The 17,586-nt window shown below is 41.6% G+C and overlaps 1 protein-coding gene across 1 annotated transcript in view; it reads right to left on the bottom strand.

Annotated features, from left to right (window-relative positions):
• The window catches only part of znf385d (zinc finger protein 385D), a 98,672-nt gene that overhangs the window by 67,967 nt on the left and 13,119 nt on the right, over window positions 1-17,586 (bottom strand). Inside the window, exon 2 of the mRNA XM_085292591.1 lies at window positions 15,585-15,727. Coding sequence (XP_085148717.1) covers window positions 15,585-15,727 — 143 coding nt within the window. The remainder of the gene's footprint in view (window positions 1-15,584; window positions 15,728-17,586) is intronic.

Raw genomic sequence — 17,586 nt, 5'->3', positions numbered from 1 at the left:
GTGAACTGTCTACAAGCTAGTAAGCAGCTTACATGAAGATACCACTGACTCTGCACTGTCCTCAGCTGTGGTGCTTCTTTAGCACATTTGCTTCAGAGCTGACAGTATCATAAACAGTTAGAGACACTCTTCAACAAACTATGTTACTATTCAGTTCAAGTCAATTTTATTTATGTAGACCAGATTCACAACAACGATCACCTCAAAACACTTCCTACTACTACTAAGTGACCCTAATAAAAAAGCAAAAGCACAGACTTTATAGTCGCCGTGACATGACTCTCGGTTTATGTACGCACATTTTAAAGTCTTGAGTTTCGCATTTTCTCTGTCGACGTCGTTTTATAAACCCTACATGTAAATGTGTCTTTTTTTGAGTAAAGCTGTAAATTTTAGGGGAATACAATTTCAGTCCAGATGCAATTTTTAAATAAAAAAATGAAAACCTTATTGCTCCATATCAGCTAACATATATGCTAATACTGAAAAGCCAACGATGGAAAATTATTGTCCAGAATCATCAGCTATGGATATACCAGATATGCTTTATTGAAAAAGTGTTGCATTAAGACTGTCACTGAAAAAACTGTATGAAGACGAAGTAGAATAAGTGTGTACTCAAAAACTGCATGTATTTACCTTGTAATATGCATCTTATTAAGCTAAAGAAAAGTGCAGCGTCAGGACAATGAAAGTCTTTTTTGCATATAAATGACCAAACTGGAACTGCTGTTCGATTGTGTTTTTGCTAAATTCCCTCGCAGGCTAATTTCTAATCCGTCATTCTGTCAAACTGCTTCAGCTACTCCCACAGAATGAAGGGGAGTGTCTCACTCGACAGCGTTCAATAAAATCTAAGATTAAACGATTTATCTTCTCATAATATTCCACCATGAATATCAAACAAGGTGGATTCTGTGGTAATGAGAGAGGAGCCCGAGGAGCGTGGCCATCTATTGGATTTCCAAAATCGATGCCCTCCAATATAAAAATACATGAGCCACCTGCAGACACTGAATCTTAACAACGCAACAAATGCGCCGTATTCCCTGTAACTCCTCAAAGGGCCTGTAGGGATTTAACTTTCTAATCCTACGCTCATCGATGTTGGTATTCTTTAGCGTTGCTTAATGCTGGGAACATTTGCTGAGCAAGCATGCTCTTTATCAAAGCCTCCCTGCTTCTCATTCTCTGCAATAGTCGGCCTCATCACTGATGGGGACGACAAGGAGTACAGAGGACTGACTCAAGACTTTGTGGACTGGTGCCAGCTGAACTACCTCCAGATCAACGCCAGTAAAACCAAGGAGCTGGTGGTAGACTTCCGCAGGCACAAGCATTCTCCACTGCAACCACTGAACATCCAGGGTATGGACATTGAGGCTGTGGACAGCTACAGGTACCTTGGTGTTCATCTGAACAACAGACTGGACTGGACTCATAACTCAGACGCCCTCTACAGGAAAGGGCAGAGCAGGCTGTACCTGCTGCGGAGACTCAGGTCGTTTGGAGTGGAGGGCCCACTCCTGAAGACCTTCTATGACTCTGTGGTGGCTTCTGCTATCTTTTATGGTGTGGTCTGCTGGGGCGGCAGCATCTCTGCTGGGGACAGGAAGAGACTGAACAGGGTGATCCGAAGGGCCAGCTCTGTTCTAGGATGCCCTCTGGACCCAGTGGAGGTGGTGAGTGACAGGAGAACGGCAGCTAAGCTGTCATCCCTGTTGGACAACGTCTCCCACCCCATGCAGCAGACTGTGACAGCACTGAGCAGCTCCTTCAGTGGGAGACTGCGGCACCCACGGTGTGGGACGGAGAGATTTCGCAGGTCTTTCCTCCCCACTGCTGTCAGACTCCATAATAAAGACTTTAACTGATCAAGCACACACATCCATACATATGCAATAATACTAAGTGCAATAATCCTTTCTGTCATCGTTGTATTCTTACTCAGTTGTATATAGCATTCGTATTCTATTTTTATCTTATTGTATATTTTTATTCTATTTTATTCTACTGTATATAGTATATTATTTTATTCTATTCTGTACCGCTGTGTACTGTATTTATTCTTATTGTATTCTAATTTTTGCGTCATAACTTTTGCACTGTCCACTTCCTGCTGTGACAAAACAAATTTCCCACGTGTGGGACTAATAAAGGTTATCTTATCTTATCTTATCCAGGTCTACATGTTATCTGTTACACTAAAGCCTGGTGCTATTAAATATGAACTGTGTTCGCTCAGAAGTTGAAATTTGGGGGCCTCCCCTGTGGTTGTGTGTTCTTCTCAAACTGCACACAATGTCAGCTGAGTATTGTATTTTCCCAGGCAAAGCAGGAATTTAAACCACTGAGTGTCTCAGCCCAGTTTCTTTAACTCCACAGCGACTGCCACCCTCTGATAGGAGCTTTGCAGTATGAATGATTTATTGTTGGCCCTTGTTTGAGTTCTCTGGGTCCGCAAGGGACACATTTTTGTGAGCTCACGGAGAGAAAAACAGTACTCAAAATTTATGTATGAGAACGGAGGGGAACTATCGCTACATACGAACAGGGTGTGTTCGAAGACCTCGTGTTGTTGGCACGAGGCTGTGCGAGCCGCAGGCTCCCTCATCAAAATTATGATTTAGTCCTGGGAGTCCGTCACACTCGTAAATCCCCAGTCAACCTTGTCTGCGTGCAAAAAAAGACACCGCTGAACTCTCCCTCTGGAACTCGTGTGCTTTTCATTAAAGGAACGATGGTGTTGCAGGTGCAAACTGTTCCCACTAGCGCTCCAGCTGGTTCTACTTTGACGATGAAACACGGTAAAGCACGAAGCTAACGCTAACACACACTGTGGAGGAGATTACTAAGGGACGGATGTTTGAATGACTGAATCTGAGAGGATGTTCAGTTCTTGGAAACTGAAAAACAGCTGTCTTTAAGAGCAGCAGCACTTGATTTACCAACGCTGTGTTTGCAGTGTTTGAATTAATAACGTTTCAATGATGCAAACACTTCTGTGAGGCAGAATCTCTGGTTAAGTTTGAGCTCAGAGAGCAAAGAAAAAAACTCAAGTTTTCTGGCTAATTAACATCAGATTTAGGTCTGCAGGGAGAATCACTGTTAACGTGAGAGAGAATAATACTGTGACACAAATGCTCTTCCTTATAAGCTGATAAAATTCAATCGTTTGGTATTTTCCACATTTAATACAGCTGTGCTGAATCAGTCATCCACTGCATGTCAGTGGTGTCAAATCTTTTTAGATCGAAAGGAGCAGGTTGCACTGAGAGCTGTGAGAAGTTAAACCAATTATGTATCTATTTGAATATTTTGAATAAGAGTAAATTTAAAAAATATCATATTCGATAAGCAAACGATAAAACACAGAACTACCTACATAAAGAGTTGAAATATTTTAAAAAAGTCTTCAAATCAAATAAGTTATTGATATAAATTATTTAGCCAGCTTACTGTGATGAAAAAAAAAAGTTTTACTTTTTGTTATCTACAAAAATCCAGTTGTTGTTCCTCAGTAGTATTTTCCCCAGTGACACCATTAGTTCCTGTCAGTTTTCATTTTATAATGTCACCGCTAAAAATAGCTCACGCTGTGAAGAGGAACCCCAGCAGATGAGTGGGCCATAGTCACTATGGCAACTTGATCTGATAATGTGAAAAGCGTGGCTGCAGGTATCGATAGTAAGACATCGCCAGTCGATTCATAAAGTTCATGTACTTTTTTTTCACTTTGCCACAGATTTCAGTTGCTGTTACTGCCAAATTATTCTGAAAACTTTAAAGGAGGAAAAAAAGATGATCAGTGCCAAATTTGACGAAGCTCTGGCTGTGTTTAAAGTATTTATGGTTTCAGACTAAGTGCAACAGAGTGGCCATATAAATCTTGTCCATATGAGAGGCTGTCAGGCCCAATCTGGATTTCCTAAGATAACAGTAGACAAAAAAAACAAATTAAAAAAAAAAAAGGGGGGGGTTCTGTAGTGCCTCCCAGTGGACAACTGTTCTAGATCTAGACTGAACTAGATAGATGTAGACATTATGACATCCCCCACTGGTTAGTTAACTGTAAAGACTTAAACTGCGTGTTTTGGCTTTCTTGACATAAGGGGTAAATCTGACACTGCATGCTCATACAGCGGTGACTTTATAATCATAACAAAGGAATGCCTTAAATCTTCATTATTCTTTTTGACTCTAATCAGGATCAAAAAAGGACCAAAATAATTTTAAAAAATGAAATTTATCTTGCAGAGTCCATAAAGTGACAGAGAAAGGGAGCCAAAGAGTCTTTTTATTTTGGGGGAAGATCAAAAATGTCAGTTATAGACTTCATTCAGTACCACCTGAATTCCCCACCAGTTTCACCAAGCCACTCATACAGTGAAGTGCATGAAACCTGGTGAAAAGTATCAGGACTTTCACCGATCAGTGACACAAAACTCAAAGTGGTGGTGTAGTGGTTAGGATTGCTGCCTTATAGCAAGAGGGTCTGGGATTGAGCCCTTAGTGGGGCCTGCATATTATCCCTGTAGCCCCTCTGGGTGCTCCAGCTTCCTCCCACAATCATAATGTTAGGTTAATCGGTGGTTTTAAATTGTCAGTGGATGTCAGATTGCTTATATGATCATTTATTTTATATATGAATCAGTTAAGCACTGGGTAAACATTCTTTCTGCTGATTATAACAGTCTAATTCTGTAAAATTAAATTCTTTGACTTCAGCTGCTTTTTGTCTTTGGTGTAGTTGGGTGGTTGTGTGCCTATAGTTTAGCCATTAACTGAACCATAGCATGGTCACATAGTTAAGACAGTAAATTTTAATGCAGCTTAGTTAGTTGAATGATTAAATTTTATCTACATCCCCCGAGTCAAGAAGAGGGTTGTGTAACACATTGCTGCAATAATGATCCAAAACTGTAAGCATTCCCGCCTCCCAAAACAGCTGTGTCAGCATCGTGATAATCTGGTCTAGATTTGTGGTCATGCGTGCAATAACTAGAAATACAGACTTTGGAAAGGACTGCGGCATTTTCAGGTGCTTTTGTTGCACAAACATGAGCTCTTTTAAAACTAGTCAGGCAGTTTCAATGAACCTCAAATCCTTACATGTCTATTGCTTTTACTGTTGTTTACGGAAAGCCAGATACTCTCTGTGACTAACTTCCTCTAAAATCCAAATAAGAAACACATTCTGCCTTTCTTAACTGTTACATACGGTCTTGAATTCTCAAATTGAGTAGTATTCCTGCTTTTTAAGATGACCAGATGGGCAGTTAAAGTTGACATATTTTTGTTATCACCTCAAAGAGCCCAGGCACATGGCACCACCATCAAATCAGAAACAGATTGTACCCGTCTTCCATTTCCATTTATATCCTGAACTCTAAAACACAGGAGGAGAAACTGTCCTTCTTCTCAAACCCTGGCATTCAGTTGTTAAACAGTTGATACTTCCCAGAATTTAAACACTCGGAATTTAAACACTCGGATGAGCGTTGAGAGCTGTTAGGCCGACTGTAGTGTACAGTATGAGCAGGTCACTCAGACAACGAGGAGACGCTGCACTATAGCATCAGCTCTCCTGGGAAGCTGGCACTAAACACCTCCATAAAAAATCATCTTGAGCTCTTTGCATTCCACCAGAGAGAGCTGTGAGCTGGCAGCTACCCAAAAAGAGTGAAATATTATCGTGGGAGAACACATCGAGACAAGCTCTGCCAACATAAAGCTTCCACTCAGTTCAGGGGGTTAAAAAGCCCCAGAGCACGAGCTAAATGATAAGGACCGCTGTGCCACGCATTAAACAGATATGCACTCCACTCTGCTCCAGGTGTGACTGGCTGGAAGGCAGCGCCTGGCACTGTGGTGGTCCGCTCACTCTTTCTACCTTTGATCATTCGCTGTTGTTTTGCGGCCTTGCATGCTTCCCCCAGGAATACAATTTATAGAGTCCATTAGATGTTTATAGGACATGTATAAATCAAATGAGAGTCTGCAAAGCAGGCTTAACTCACCCTTTGTTCTTTTTATTTTTTATCACCATACAAAGCCTGCTTTGAACAATCGTTTGTCATTTATGAGGCAACAATTTTAATGAAAGTTGCAGAGTTGGAGTGGATGCTGGATCTTTAAGTGCGTTTTATCCCTACAATTCCTTTTTTTTTTTTGTTTTAGAGTCCTGTATAGAACAATACCACATTTAGATTAGGGTAGATTATAACCTAACCCTTATAATCTAACCTAAGAAATAACATAGTTGTTATTTTTTAAATTATTTGTATCTCAAAGCAGAACATTGTTGTTAAATTGCTCAGGGAGAGCATAAGTAGCTGTAAACACCACAATATTATGACCTTTGAAGTTGTTCTAGCTAAGGCTTCTTTGCAGATGTGCACATGGACATCACCTGTACTTGTTCTTATACCACTGAAGGAGTTTCTGTTCCAACAAATCAAGAGTAAAATTCTCATTCTGTGTAAGTTCGGGGTCCTTGGTGAAATTGCAGGCAGACGCTTTTTCAATGTCAGATGCTTTGTGCACATCACAAGGTTTCTTTTGCCAGTATTAGTAGAGAGAAAGCTTTAAACTGTCTTAAACATTCTTCCCTAATATGTATCTGCACAGGATTGTTTTTTAATGACATTGTCTGTGCAGCTGCTCCACAATCATCAGTTAAAAAGAGTAAATTAACACCAGGCTGAAATACAGTTTTGCTGCTGGTTGTCATTACATGTGTTCAGAAGTGGGTTTTTTTTTTTTTACAGTCTACAGATGCACCCAGCAGTGATGTCAAAGGTTTCTGGAGTGCACCTGTACAACACTGCAGCAAGGTGAAAAGGTCAGCAAAGATGGAGATTATGAATAAGCTGATAAAATGCAATTTGGAAATCTAAAATATGTGCAGAGATTTGGAGCTCGGGCCGGTTTGGAAGTCTTCCACTTGTCAGTCACCAAAAAACTATACAGAAAATAAAGAGGACTTTTGCCCAAATAAACAAAAGAACTCCTCCAGCTTTACTGCTACTGTGTTATGTGCTTTGTCAAAGAGCACATTTCCATTACAGTCACTGATGCTAACATTGACTTAGCGAGGGTAGGTACACATTGAAATGGACTGTGATGTTGTCTTGAATGCAGACGGAGGCCGGTGTGTCACTGCAGCTGCAGGACTACAAAGCAATTTCCCAGCGTGCAGATCTGTGCCCAGAATCGATAAATCACATTCCTGATTACTCTGCAGGGGGAAATAGAGTTTGTATTGTTTCTCCAAGACAAATGTACGCTCCAGGCAAGATAGATCTTATTTCCAGAGCCAAAGAAAGACAACCTAAATCCACACACACTGGCACACACACACCACCTCTTCGGCAGGGCCTTCCACTCTGTTAAACCGAAAACTGCTTCTCCCCCTTTCACTTTTCTCTTTCATTACGCTCCAAAACTCTCCCGTTTCTGTCACGCGCTCCCTCCTTTTCCCCCCTTTTCTTCTCTGGTTTGCTCCATTTCTTTCAAGGTAGCAATTTCAGTAACTTCTCCGTGATTGAATCAATTGAAAGTTGCAGAGCAATTCCAAAAACTTCTTCAAAGCTGTTTGCAAACTGGCCTTTTTGCTGAAAAGGAACTGTGTGTTATCTTCAACACATTTCTGTGTGTGTGTGTGTGTCAAGTTTTGTGAGGTGTCAGCTGAAACAAACAAACATAACAAGTGTACATTTGTGGAGCAAAAAAATGTGTTTGTTTTTTCAATTTGGGTGACATTTCTAAAGTTTCATATCAGTAAGAATGGTTGATATATTTCAGTGACAATTGGATGCAATGAAATTCTAAAGTGTAGCTTTATTCTATTAAAAAAACACAGAGGTGCCAAGAATCCTCCCAAAGTCGTTTTCCTCCTTTTAATCTGGGCCACGGTGAGCATGGTGGTAGAGTACTTAGGACTGTGGCCTCACAGCGAGATGATTCTGACTTTCTGTGTGGAGTTTGCATGTTCTGTTATTTCCTCCTACTGTACACAGACATGCACCAATGACTTTGGGTTCCCAAGCATGGATGGACTGATGGATTTTGGACCAAGTCTTACCATTGGTAAGGATCAGACAAAAGACAAACTGGATCATTCACATAACATCCTGAGTAGTAACTACACTCAACAAAAATATAAACGCAACACCTTTGTTTTTGCTCCCATTCCCCATGGGATGGACGTAGAGACCTAAAATTCATCCCAGATACACAATATAACCATCCCTCCCAAACAGTGGTCACAAATCAGTCCAAATGTGTGGTAGTGGGCACATCTGCTATATTGAGATAATCCATCCCACCTCACAGGTGTGCCACATCAGGATGCTGATCTGACATCATGAGTAGTGCACAGGTGTACCTCAGACTGCCCACAACAAAAGGCCACCCTGGAATGTGCAGTTTTTTTGCGCTATTGGGGGTCTGGGGACCCAGAACCGGTCAGTATCTGGTGTGACCACCATTTGCCTCATGCAGTGCAACACATCGTCGCATGGAGTCTATCAGATTGTCAATTGTGGCCTGTGGAATGTTGGTCCACTCCACTTCAATGGCTGTGCGAGGTTGTTGGATATTCGTGGGAACTGGTACACGCTGTCGTATACGCCGGTCAAGCACATCCCGAACATGCTCAATGGGTGACATGTCCGGTGAGTATGCTGGCCATGCAAGAACTGGGACATTCTCAGCTGCCATCTGCCCTGAACAATGTGAACCATGATTCATCCGTGAAGCGCACACCTCTCCAACGTGCCAGACGCCATCGAATGTGAGCATTTGCCCACACAAGTCTGTTACGGCGACGAGCTGGAGTCAGGTCAAGACCCCGATGAGGACGACGGGCATGCAGTTGAGCGTCCCTGAGACGGTTTCTGACAGTTTGTGCAGAAATTGTTTGGTTGTGCAAACCAATTGTTCCAGCAGCTGTCTGGGTGGCTGGTCTCAGACGATCTTGGAGGTGAACCTGCTGGATGTGGAGGTCCTGGGCTGGTGTGGTTACACGAGGTCTGCGGTTGTGAGGCCGGTTGGATGTGCTGCCATATTCTCTGAAACGCCTGTGGAGACGGCTTATGGTTGAGAAATGAACATTCAATGCACATTCCTGCTGTCAGCATGCCAATTGCACGCTCCCTCATTGCTTGTGGCATCTGTGGCATTTTGCTGTGAGACAAAACTGCACATTCCAGGGTGGCCTTTTGTTGTGGGCAGTCTGAGGTACACCTGTGCACTACTCATGATGTCAGATCAGCATCCTGATGTGGCACACCTGTGAGGTGGGACGGATTATCTCAATATAGCAGATGTGCCCACTACCACACATTTGGACTGATTTGTGACCACTGTTTGGGAGGGATGGTTATATTGTGTATCTGGAATGAATTTTAGGTCTCTACGTCCATCCCATGGGGAATGGGAGCAGTAACAAAGGTGTTGCGTTTATATTTTTGTTGAGTGTACAAACTACACTGCTCAAAAAAGACAATGGGATGAAATCCTTGGAGCCTACACTGGTGCAGTGGATCCTAGGATCCTCCTAATGCATGACAATGTGTGGCCTCATGTGGCGAGAGTATGCAGGCAGTTCCTGGAGGATGAAAGAATTGATATCACTGACTGTCGCCCACGTCTTCCCTGACCTAAATCCGATAGAACACCTCTGGGACGTTGTGTTTCAGTCCATCTGACGCCACCAGGTTGCACCTCAGAGTGTCCAGGAGCTCAAGGATGCTCTGGTCCCGATCTGGGAGGAGATTCCCCAGGACACCATCTGTCATCTCATTATGAGAATATCAGACACACACAAGTATGTAGGGACCATATGAACTGCTGAATACCATTTTGAGTAGGATGGACTAGTCTGCTGCATATTCTTTTCACTTTCTTTTAAATTCAGCCCTTTGATTGTTAATAATTTTCATTTCCATCAACCAGTGTGGCGTCCTTTCATTCCTTACACATTATCCAAACCATATCAGTATAGATATCAAGCATGATATGTTCCCCATTAATATCTGATGTTTTCAAAGTGTTCCTTTATTTTTTTGGAGCGTGTAATGACAATGCACCAGCTAAAACCTCAAAGAGTGACTGCATCTTTCACAATTTTGTCTGCAGACAGGCAGACAGAAACACCTCTCAGACTATTCAAAACCATCTCTTTGTTAGGTACCGGTATAGTAGGGGGTCTGCAGAACCACATTTTTTAAAACACACACATGTACATACAGGCACAGACATCGACAGCCCCATGAAGGTAAAACAATTTTGTTATATAGCAAGAAAACTCTCATGATAGAAAGAAAAGCGAATCTTCACTGTGAAATGCATCAATATACTGAACAATTAAATAATCTCACACGCGATTGTATTCAGAATAATCTTGGATATATTTGAATTATCATGCTGTATTAATAATTGCAGCAAAACTTGTATATTTCAAGAGCAAAATCAATAAAGAACTCTACTACTTGTGCGCATCTTTTGCAGTTTTTGGATAATCAAGTAAATCACATCTGTATAGAATAAATGAAAAAATCCATATGCAAAATCAGTAATATGTATTAATTGTTGTTGCAACTTTGCTCACAATGGTACAAATATTCAAAAAAATAGCAGCTTTACCCAAGTGGGAATAGTATAGTAAAATATTATGTAAGGTGCCGTATATTACACCATAACAACATTCTCATTTTCACCCTTTTCTGAACTACTAACATCACTGTGTGTGTCTTAAAGCTCCTTATGAACCGGAAAACTTGCCCTAATAGAATTTCTCCCCCGTGCGTTTCTGAGCACATGTAGTTGCATGCATGAAGTCTTCTTCTATGGCTTGAAGCCACATATTTCCTGTTACATTTTATTGTATCAAGGCGCCCCACTGGGGGAAAAGAAAGTAGACGAGAGAGAGAAAACAAACGCTGTTTCTTCCCCTCTGGCTAAGGACTTCCTGAATGTGTCACTCATCCCAGAACAAGAATATACAAAGCCCCAACTAGAGACTTTGGTATTATTCCCTCTGCATGCAGGTGTGGACATGCAAACACTTACACAATTTCTTTTTTTTACTCTATCGCAATCCATCCAATAATACAAATCCTACCAAGAATGAGTGTGCTCCTACTGCTGCAGTGCGTTAATGGAAGAACTGTCATCATCACCTATAGGATCATGTCGCTTTTTTTTTTTTTTTTTTTTTTTGAAAAGGGGAGCTTAAATGTTTATTGAGCCCCGGTGGCACATAAGAAGATCTGACCTCATCTGGGCAGATATAAAGCGTCTGCTTTCAGTGGGAGTAGAGATGGAAACTAGCTTCAGCTTGATCCGTAACTCACTAAATCTGCTCCACCGAATCAAACAGCTGTTTGGTTTCTGTGCACAATTAAAATCAGAGCTCCTCTAATAATCTGCTTGAGTGAAGACATATCGTACATGTGCAGAAGGGGGAAAGCAACTTCTTAGTTAATCCTAACAAAGTTGCTTATGTAATTTACTTCTTTTTAAATTTCCACTTGTGCAGCTTAGTACTTAAAGTCTACAACTTTAGGCGGAAATGTTGTATTTGTACTCCTAATTTCACAGTAAACACAAGAAAATTAAAGGCAAGCATCATACAAAAGTGTTTGTGCTTTTAGAAACTACTTGAATTCAGAATTTTCCTTCTTCTTCTTCTTCGATATTTTCAGCACTGTTTGTATAAGTTGAAAAATATCTCTTCCCACTCAGCACACCACCTGCTGTGTGACACATAAAGAAATCTGATCAGACCTGTGAGCTGGCAAACAGGCTCCTTTGTTGCACCTTTGAATCCAAACTTACACCGGTGCTGAAAGCGCTACAAAGGGATTGTATAGGCAGAACAACAGCATGCAGAACAGTATATGCATGAACTTTCTACTTGTTCTCGAACTTTTAAAAGCGCACCACATTCTTCTGGTGATTAAGAAATCAGGAGCTCAGAGCAAAGTCTGAAAGAACATGAGACATGGAGGGAAACAAAAGCTCGCAAAAGAAAAGAAGAAGGTTGAAAGACTGAGATGGTGTGTGTTAGTGTGTCTGTGCGACAGAGTGCAAGAGGTGATTACTTTGTGTTAATCTAGTATCAGCTTTCCACCATTTGGAGGCTTCCCAGTGTATTACTCATTATCTGCAGACAAGTCTGTTAAATACAGATTAGACAGCGCGAGTAAAGGGACACAGTATTCCTGAACTTTCTCATGAAACTCTCCTTGCAGAAACAATCTGTCTTCCCATGGGTTATCTGGGCTTTTCTCTGTAATGTCCCACTTTTTTCACCCTTCATGTTTTTTTTCCTCACTCTTATCCAGCTGTGCTCCATATTTCAGCCCTTTTCGTTTGAGCACATTTTGAATTGAGCTATCCCGGTGTTTCAAAAGGGCAGCAAGGAGAAAAAAGAAAAGAAAGAAATTAGGATAGGTTATCTATTTGAGTTTTTTTTTTCTTCCAGAAGTCAATGTATTTTTGTGATGACCTTGTTGATTTGAGCTGGTGAGGCCACATTTTTTTTTTCATAATTACTTTCTACTTTCAAAAAGAAAAATCAATAGATCCATACGGGTGTACACATCCTGCTACAGTAAGTGCACATCGGGTGAGTGCTCCATTTAGAAGGTGGCTCCTCACAGGTCACAAATCTAATAAGGTCTGTGCAGCCACATGCTATCACTGCATTCCAGAAAGCTGTTTACTACTGTTACTGTTTAAAAGGATGAGCTGTAAAGGAAAAGTATTAACAGATAAATATAGAGAATAGGTATACAGCAAAACAATCACTGAAGAAATTAGAAAGTGCTTTGAGTACCTGGGCATAAATTATATATTGTGTTTAGGTTTTGATGTGCTTCAGTTTGTCAAAACTAAACCTACAATCGCAAAAAAAAAACATTACTGATGAATAACGATCCTAAACCCAGAGATAATCAGTTTAACATCATAATAGAATTTCAAATTATGACTTGTTTTCAGGATTTCTGCTTGAAAATTGACTTCAGAACCAATATATTGTTGAAATGGTTGTTCTTGCATTTTCTTATGTTGATGTAATAATAATTCAGATAAGAATTATTCCTAGCAGATAGTAGGAAGTCTGTACACAAGCTTCTAGATTCATTGTCATAAAACAAGAGGCTACATAATTCCTTTCACATCAGGAGCCTGTGTTTTACTTTCAAACTAAGTGAAAGACAGGCTGGTTTAAAGGCACAGTACGTAATTTCTGCCTCTGGGGCTCTTTCAATCAGAAGTATGGGCGACAACATAAGCTATTTTTGTGACAAAGGAGAGACATTACCAAAGGATTATATTCCTTTTTGAATTTAACTGAAATGAATGTATTCACTGTGTAATTTAAAAAATGTATATACTGTATATTCTGTGTATTTATTATTTCACTCTTATTGCCTGTTCTTATTGTCCTTATCTTCAATGTTATGCTGCTCTGTTGTTTGTTAATTGCCCCTTGGGGATAAATAAAGTCTTCTGATTCTGATTCATTTTCACTGTACACAGTACAATGAGATTCAATGTGCAACTTCTCCAAAGAGCCACGTGTGGATACAGACCCTTACTCCAGGTCTGGGACAGATTTGTTTCTGAGGTGTACATGCAGGCAGCAGAAATAGTGACCACCTGTCACTATCTGTGGTTGAGGTAGGCAGTGCTTTGTAGGGATCTGTAATATTTTTGTATTTGTTAAACGTGTTTGATCCCCTGGTGAGGTTTTGCAACTGGTGGGAAAAAACGTACGACCAAGGCTCAACAACTGATATAGTGGAAGTCCATGTAAGTCTGTGCTAGCTTAGCATTAGCTTGAGTGAGAATGTAGATAAGAACAGAAAACTCCCTCAGGAAGTAAAATCGCCTGTATCTGGGAATTACGTATACCAAATCTGGGGAGCAGTAAGTTCCTATAGTGACTTGGTTTGTGTAGTACTCAGTATTTAAATAAACGTAGAGCCCCCTTCCATTGCTCTTGCCAGAGTTCGCTGTTGTATCAGCTAGTTTGCGTCACAACTCCATGGAGCTACTGAGACAAAATAACATGTTTTTGTAACAGTCGGCATTGCTTTGCCATCCATTCATCCATTTTCCTCCACTTTTTTCAATTTAGAGTCATGAGGTACATTTTGTGTCTGCAGTATATAGTTTGTAGGGATGTGTCACCCTGGCAACTGGGAAACCACAGCTTTACAAGGAAGTGGAAACTACTGTGTTTTAACTTTGTGAAAAATGGACAATGTGAAAAACAATTGGAAACACTTTGAGTGTAAAGTCTTAATATTTTCTCTGAAGTTTTCTGCGAGTGATTCTGTAAGAAGTTACAAATTAGAGAGAAATTTCATGTTTGTCTGCTTCTAAACAAATTTAACAGTTTTTGATGTTCAGCTGACCAGCTGCGCATTGACTCTCGATCTGACAGCAATTACTCACAAATACAAGTCTGAAAAAGTAACCTCTCAACACTGCGTCTGTTTTCCTATAATTAATAGCGAACTACACAGTTCTTTCCAGGAAACATCTTGGTGATTATCAGCAAACTATTTGGACAAAGACACATAAAATGAAGCCAAATTATTTGCAACATTTCTGCAGCCGGACCTTTGCTACCATTATGAGTGCATCTTGAAGCATGCTTGTGCAGGCTCACTGTGCTCTAAGAAATACTTAAGAAGCCATATTTTTAAAAGAAACAATGGCTGGTTTTGAAGACACATTTTGGATTGTGCCATTTTACACTGCTTGGATGCACACTAGTTTTCAGCATTTTCTACAGTAAGCTACATCGTCGTCTGCATCTGGATTAAAAATAAAAACAGATGTGAATGTTAACAAGGAGATGAGCTGTCCTCTGCAGACAAATTCTTCCAAGAGAAGTAACCTCCTCTGTTTTTATGAGTTTTGAACTTGGAGCTTAAAGGCAGAGCTGTCTATAAATCACATAAAGATAAAACAGATTAGGTTAACTCTTAGCAGAGTAAGTGCACAATAATCACAATAATCACACATACAGAAATGCAGAAACACATTAGTGGAGCACTGAGAAAAGACAAAATGTGTGGTTCTATAATAGATATACAACGAAATGGTTGGAGATCAACGTAAATGGCTTCTATCTAAATGTTTGCATAATAAAGCATTTATTAATCCATAGACAGACATAGGCCTTTTCAGAGAAGTGTCAGCCACATTATACATACTCCTTCCCTTTCAAACTCACATTTAAGCTTTGAAAGAATCATCCTAATTAAATGGTTTATGTGCAACTGTGTGAAAGAGTGTTTGATAAAAAGACGTGGAAAAAAAGGTTGAAGCTTATTGCCTCAAAGCTAAAAGCTCCTCATTGTATCTTTTTGAAGCAGTAATAACAGCTTAAACAAACATGCTGACAAATATGGCAAAAACACAACTGAAATACAAAATCTGTCTCTGCTGCTGAGATCACAGAGGGTGTCCTTCACTGTGACCTTAGCAGGAGTCAAAGAGAATCTGAAAACCAGCAAGCCGATCACATGACACAAGGAGATAAGGATGACACTCACTGTGTTGAATCCTGGAAAGAGGCTGACCGCTGAGGCTGTATCCAAAGGAATAGGTAGAAACTGCTTCATGGCCAGCGAGGTCTGGACAGCAGGCAGGGTGGGACGCACCAATGCAGGCATGAGGCCATTTTGACATGTGTTACCTGCAGGAGGGAGAGCAAAGGCAACATGATGAACTACAGACAGCAACAGGGCAAGATGCACAAGCCGAAATCTGGAAGCGTACATTTAAATTAATCTTCAGTGCTTGTTTTATTCAGGTCTACGACATCATGATGCCCCTGCTTTCGGTTTGTACAAATCATTTAATCTACCACTTAAGCACCTCAGCCACCACAACTGCCAAGGCAAGACATTCCTGACATTGGCTCCAGAGCGTACAGTGAAAATTGATTGAACTTAAATTAATGCCAGAAGTAAAAAAGTATTTTTGGCAGCTTGTGAAATACATTGTAATTCATCTTTTTTTTTTTTTTTTTTTTTTTTTTCGCCTGTCCCATTTGGTTCTTTAGCCATCAGAATTGTTGTCTGAAGACCAACAAGGATACCCAATGGATTTACTTTGCCAAATGGATCATCGTGGCATTGCCGTATTGGTCCATTTGGTCGATCTTTGTTTTTATTATTTATTATATTTTATTTTCAGATGTTACAGACGGGACAGACATGAGTGAGAGATAGGAAAGGGAGAAAGAAAGAGGAAGGAAAGGAAAAACAGAAGGGGAGAGGGACAGTGAGAAAGGGGGGGAGAAAAAAAATAAAAATCTCCTGGATCACCTGTTGAGAGAAGAATAGAAAACAAGCAAAAAAAGACAAAAAAAACAAAAAACAAAGCAACATACTAAACACAACACCATCGCATTAATCTAGCTAAGTGTAAACAGCAGTAAATACTAAATATTCAATGTTGTTGTGCAGCACGCAGGACAGATGTGCTTCGAAGTAGCAGCCAAGAAAGGTGTAATTTGGGTCTACGAGCAGTGAACACCCATGTGCATACCTGTGTGGATCAGCGCGCTTGTATTCCAAAGGTTTCTCCATGTAACGATCTGCTAGGGAGTGTGGGGGGGCCACAGCCCCGTCCTCCAGGGTGTGAAGCAGGTATGGAGGAGATCAAAACTCCAGACATCCAGAGGCCCCCAGAACACAAGAAACCATGGAAGACCAACAGAGGGGCAGCCGCGCCACTGTTCCAGTAAGAGCTGAGGAGAGTCCCAGATGAGGGTTCACTCAGCAGCCGCGGAGCAGAAGCCAGGGGGAGTTGCAGTGACGCGCCCGTGAGCTCCGCCGGCAGCCAGCTGTGCCAGAGTGACCGAGCCCCAGGCCGAGAGGCCGGGGGCACCCCACCCCCGAAGGGGCCCGAGCGAGCCCCAGGCTCCAGGCCCCGATAAGCGGCCGCCAAGGAGTGAGCCGGTGTGTACCTGGACGCCCACCCCCAGACACAAAGAACCACCAATGCACCGACACCTGAGGGAGTCCGCCACCGGCAGGGGAAGTGGTGGTAGGTGGAGATAGGCCTCCAAACCTTGGAGGGCCTGAGGTGTCCCCAGAGAGGTGGCGTCTGATACCCAACCTGACATATAGACACAGACATACAGGCACACACAGACACAAACATCCATTCCCACCCTCATGCTCTCATATGCACTCACTCCACACTCAACCAACGTGGAGACAGACATAAAGAGACGCTGTACACACGATCACACTCCCCAAGCGTACTCTACAAACCGGGTCTAGGTACCCTTGCTCCTGGAGGGGGGAACTGCACCCAGACCCAGGTGGTGTTACCCTTTTCCCTGCGGTGGGGAGAGGCAGACCACCCCGACTCCGTAGCAGCAGGGAGGCCCCACACTCCAGACTGCAGTCGGACAGCCAACTCCACCTAGCCCTCCCGCTCCAGCAGGCCGCAGAGAATGGGGGTGGGAGAAGACTCCAAACCTCCCTCCACCCGCTCATTGTAGTGTTGATGCATGTGTGTTCTAAGGTGCAATTAAAACCC

Source organism: Mchenga conophoros, linkage group LG11 (assembly GCF_057382185.1).
Source record: "Mchenga conophoros isolate Kocher_MC1m ecotype Shallow Benthic linkage group LG11, M_conophoros_male_GT1.1, whole genome shotgun sequence".
Lineage (NCBI taxonomy): Eukaryota > Metazoa > Chordata > Actinopteri > Cichliformes > Cichlidae > Mchenga > Mchenga conophoros.
This window is presented reverse-complemented; position numbering and strand designations above follow the sequence as displayed.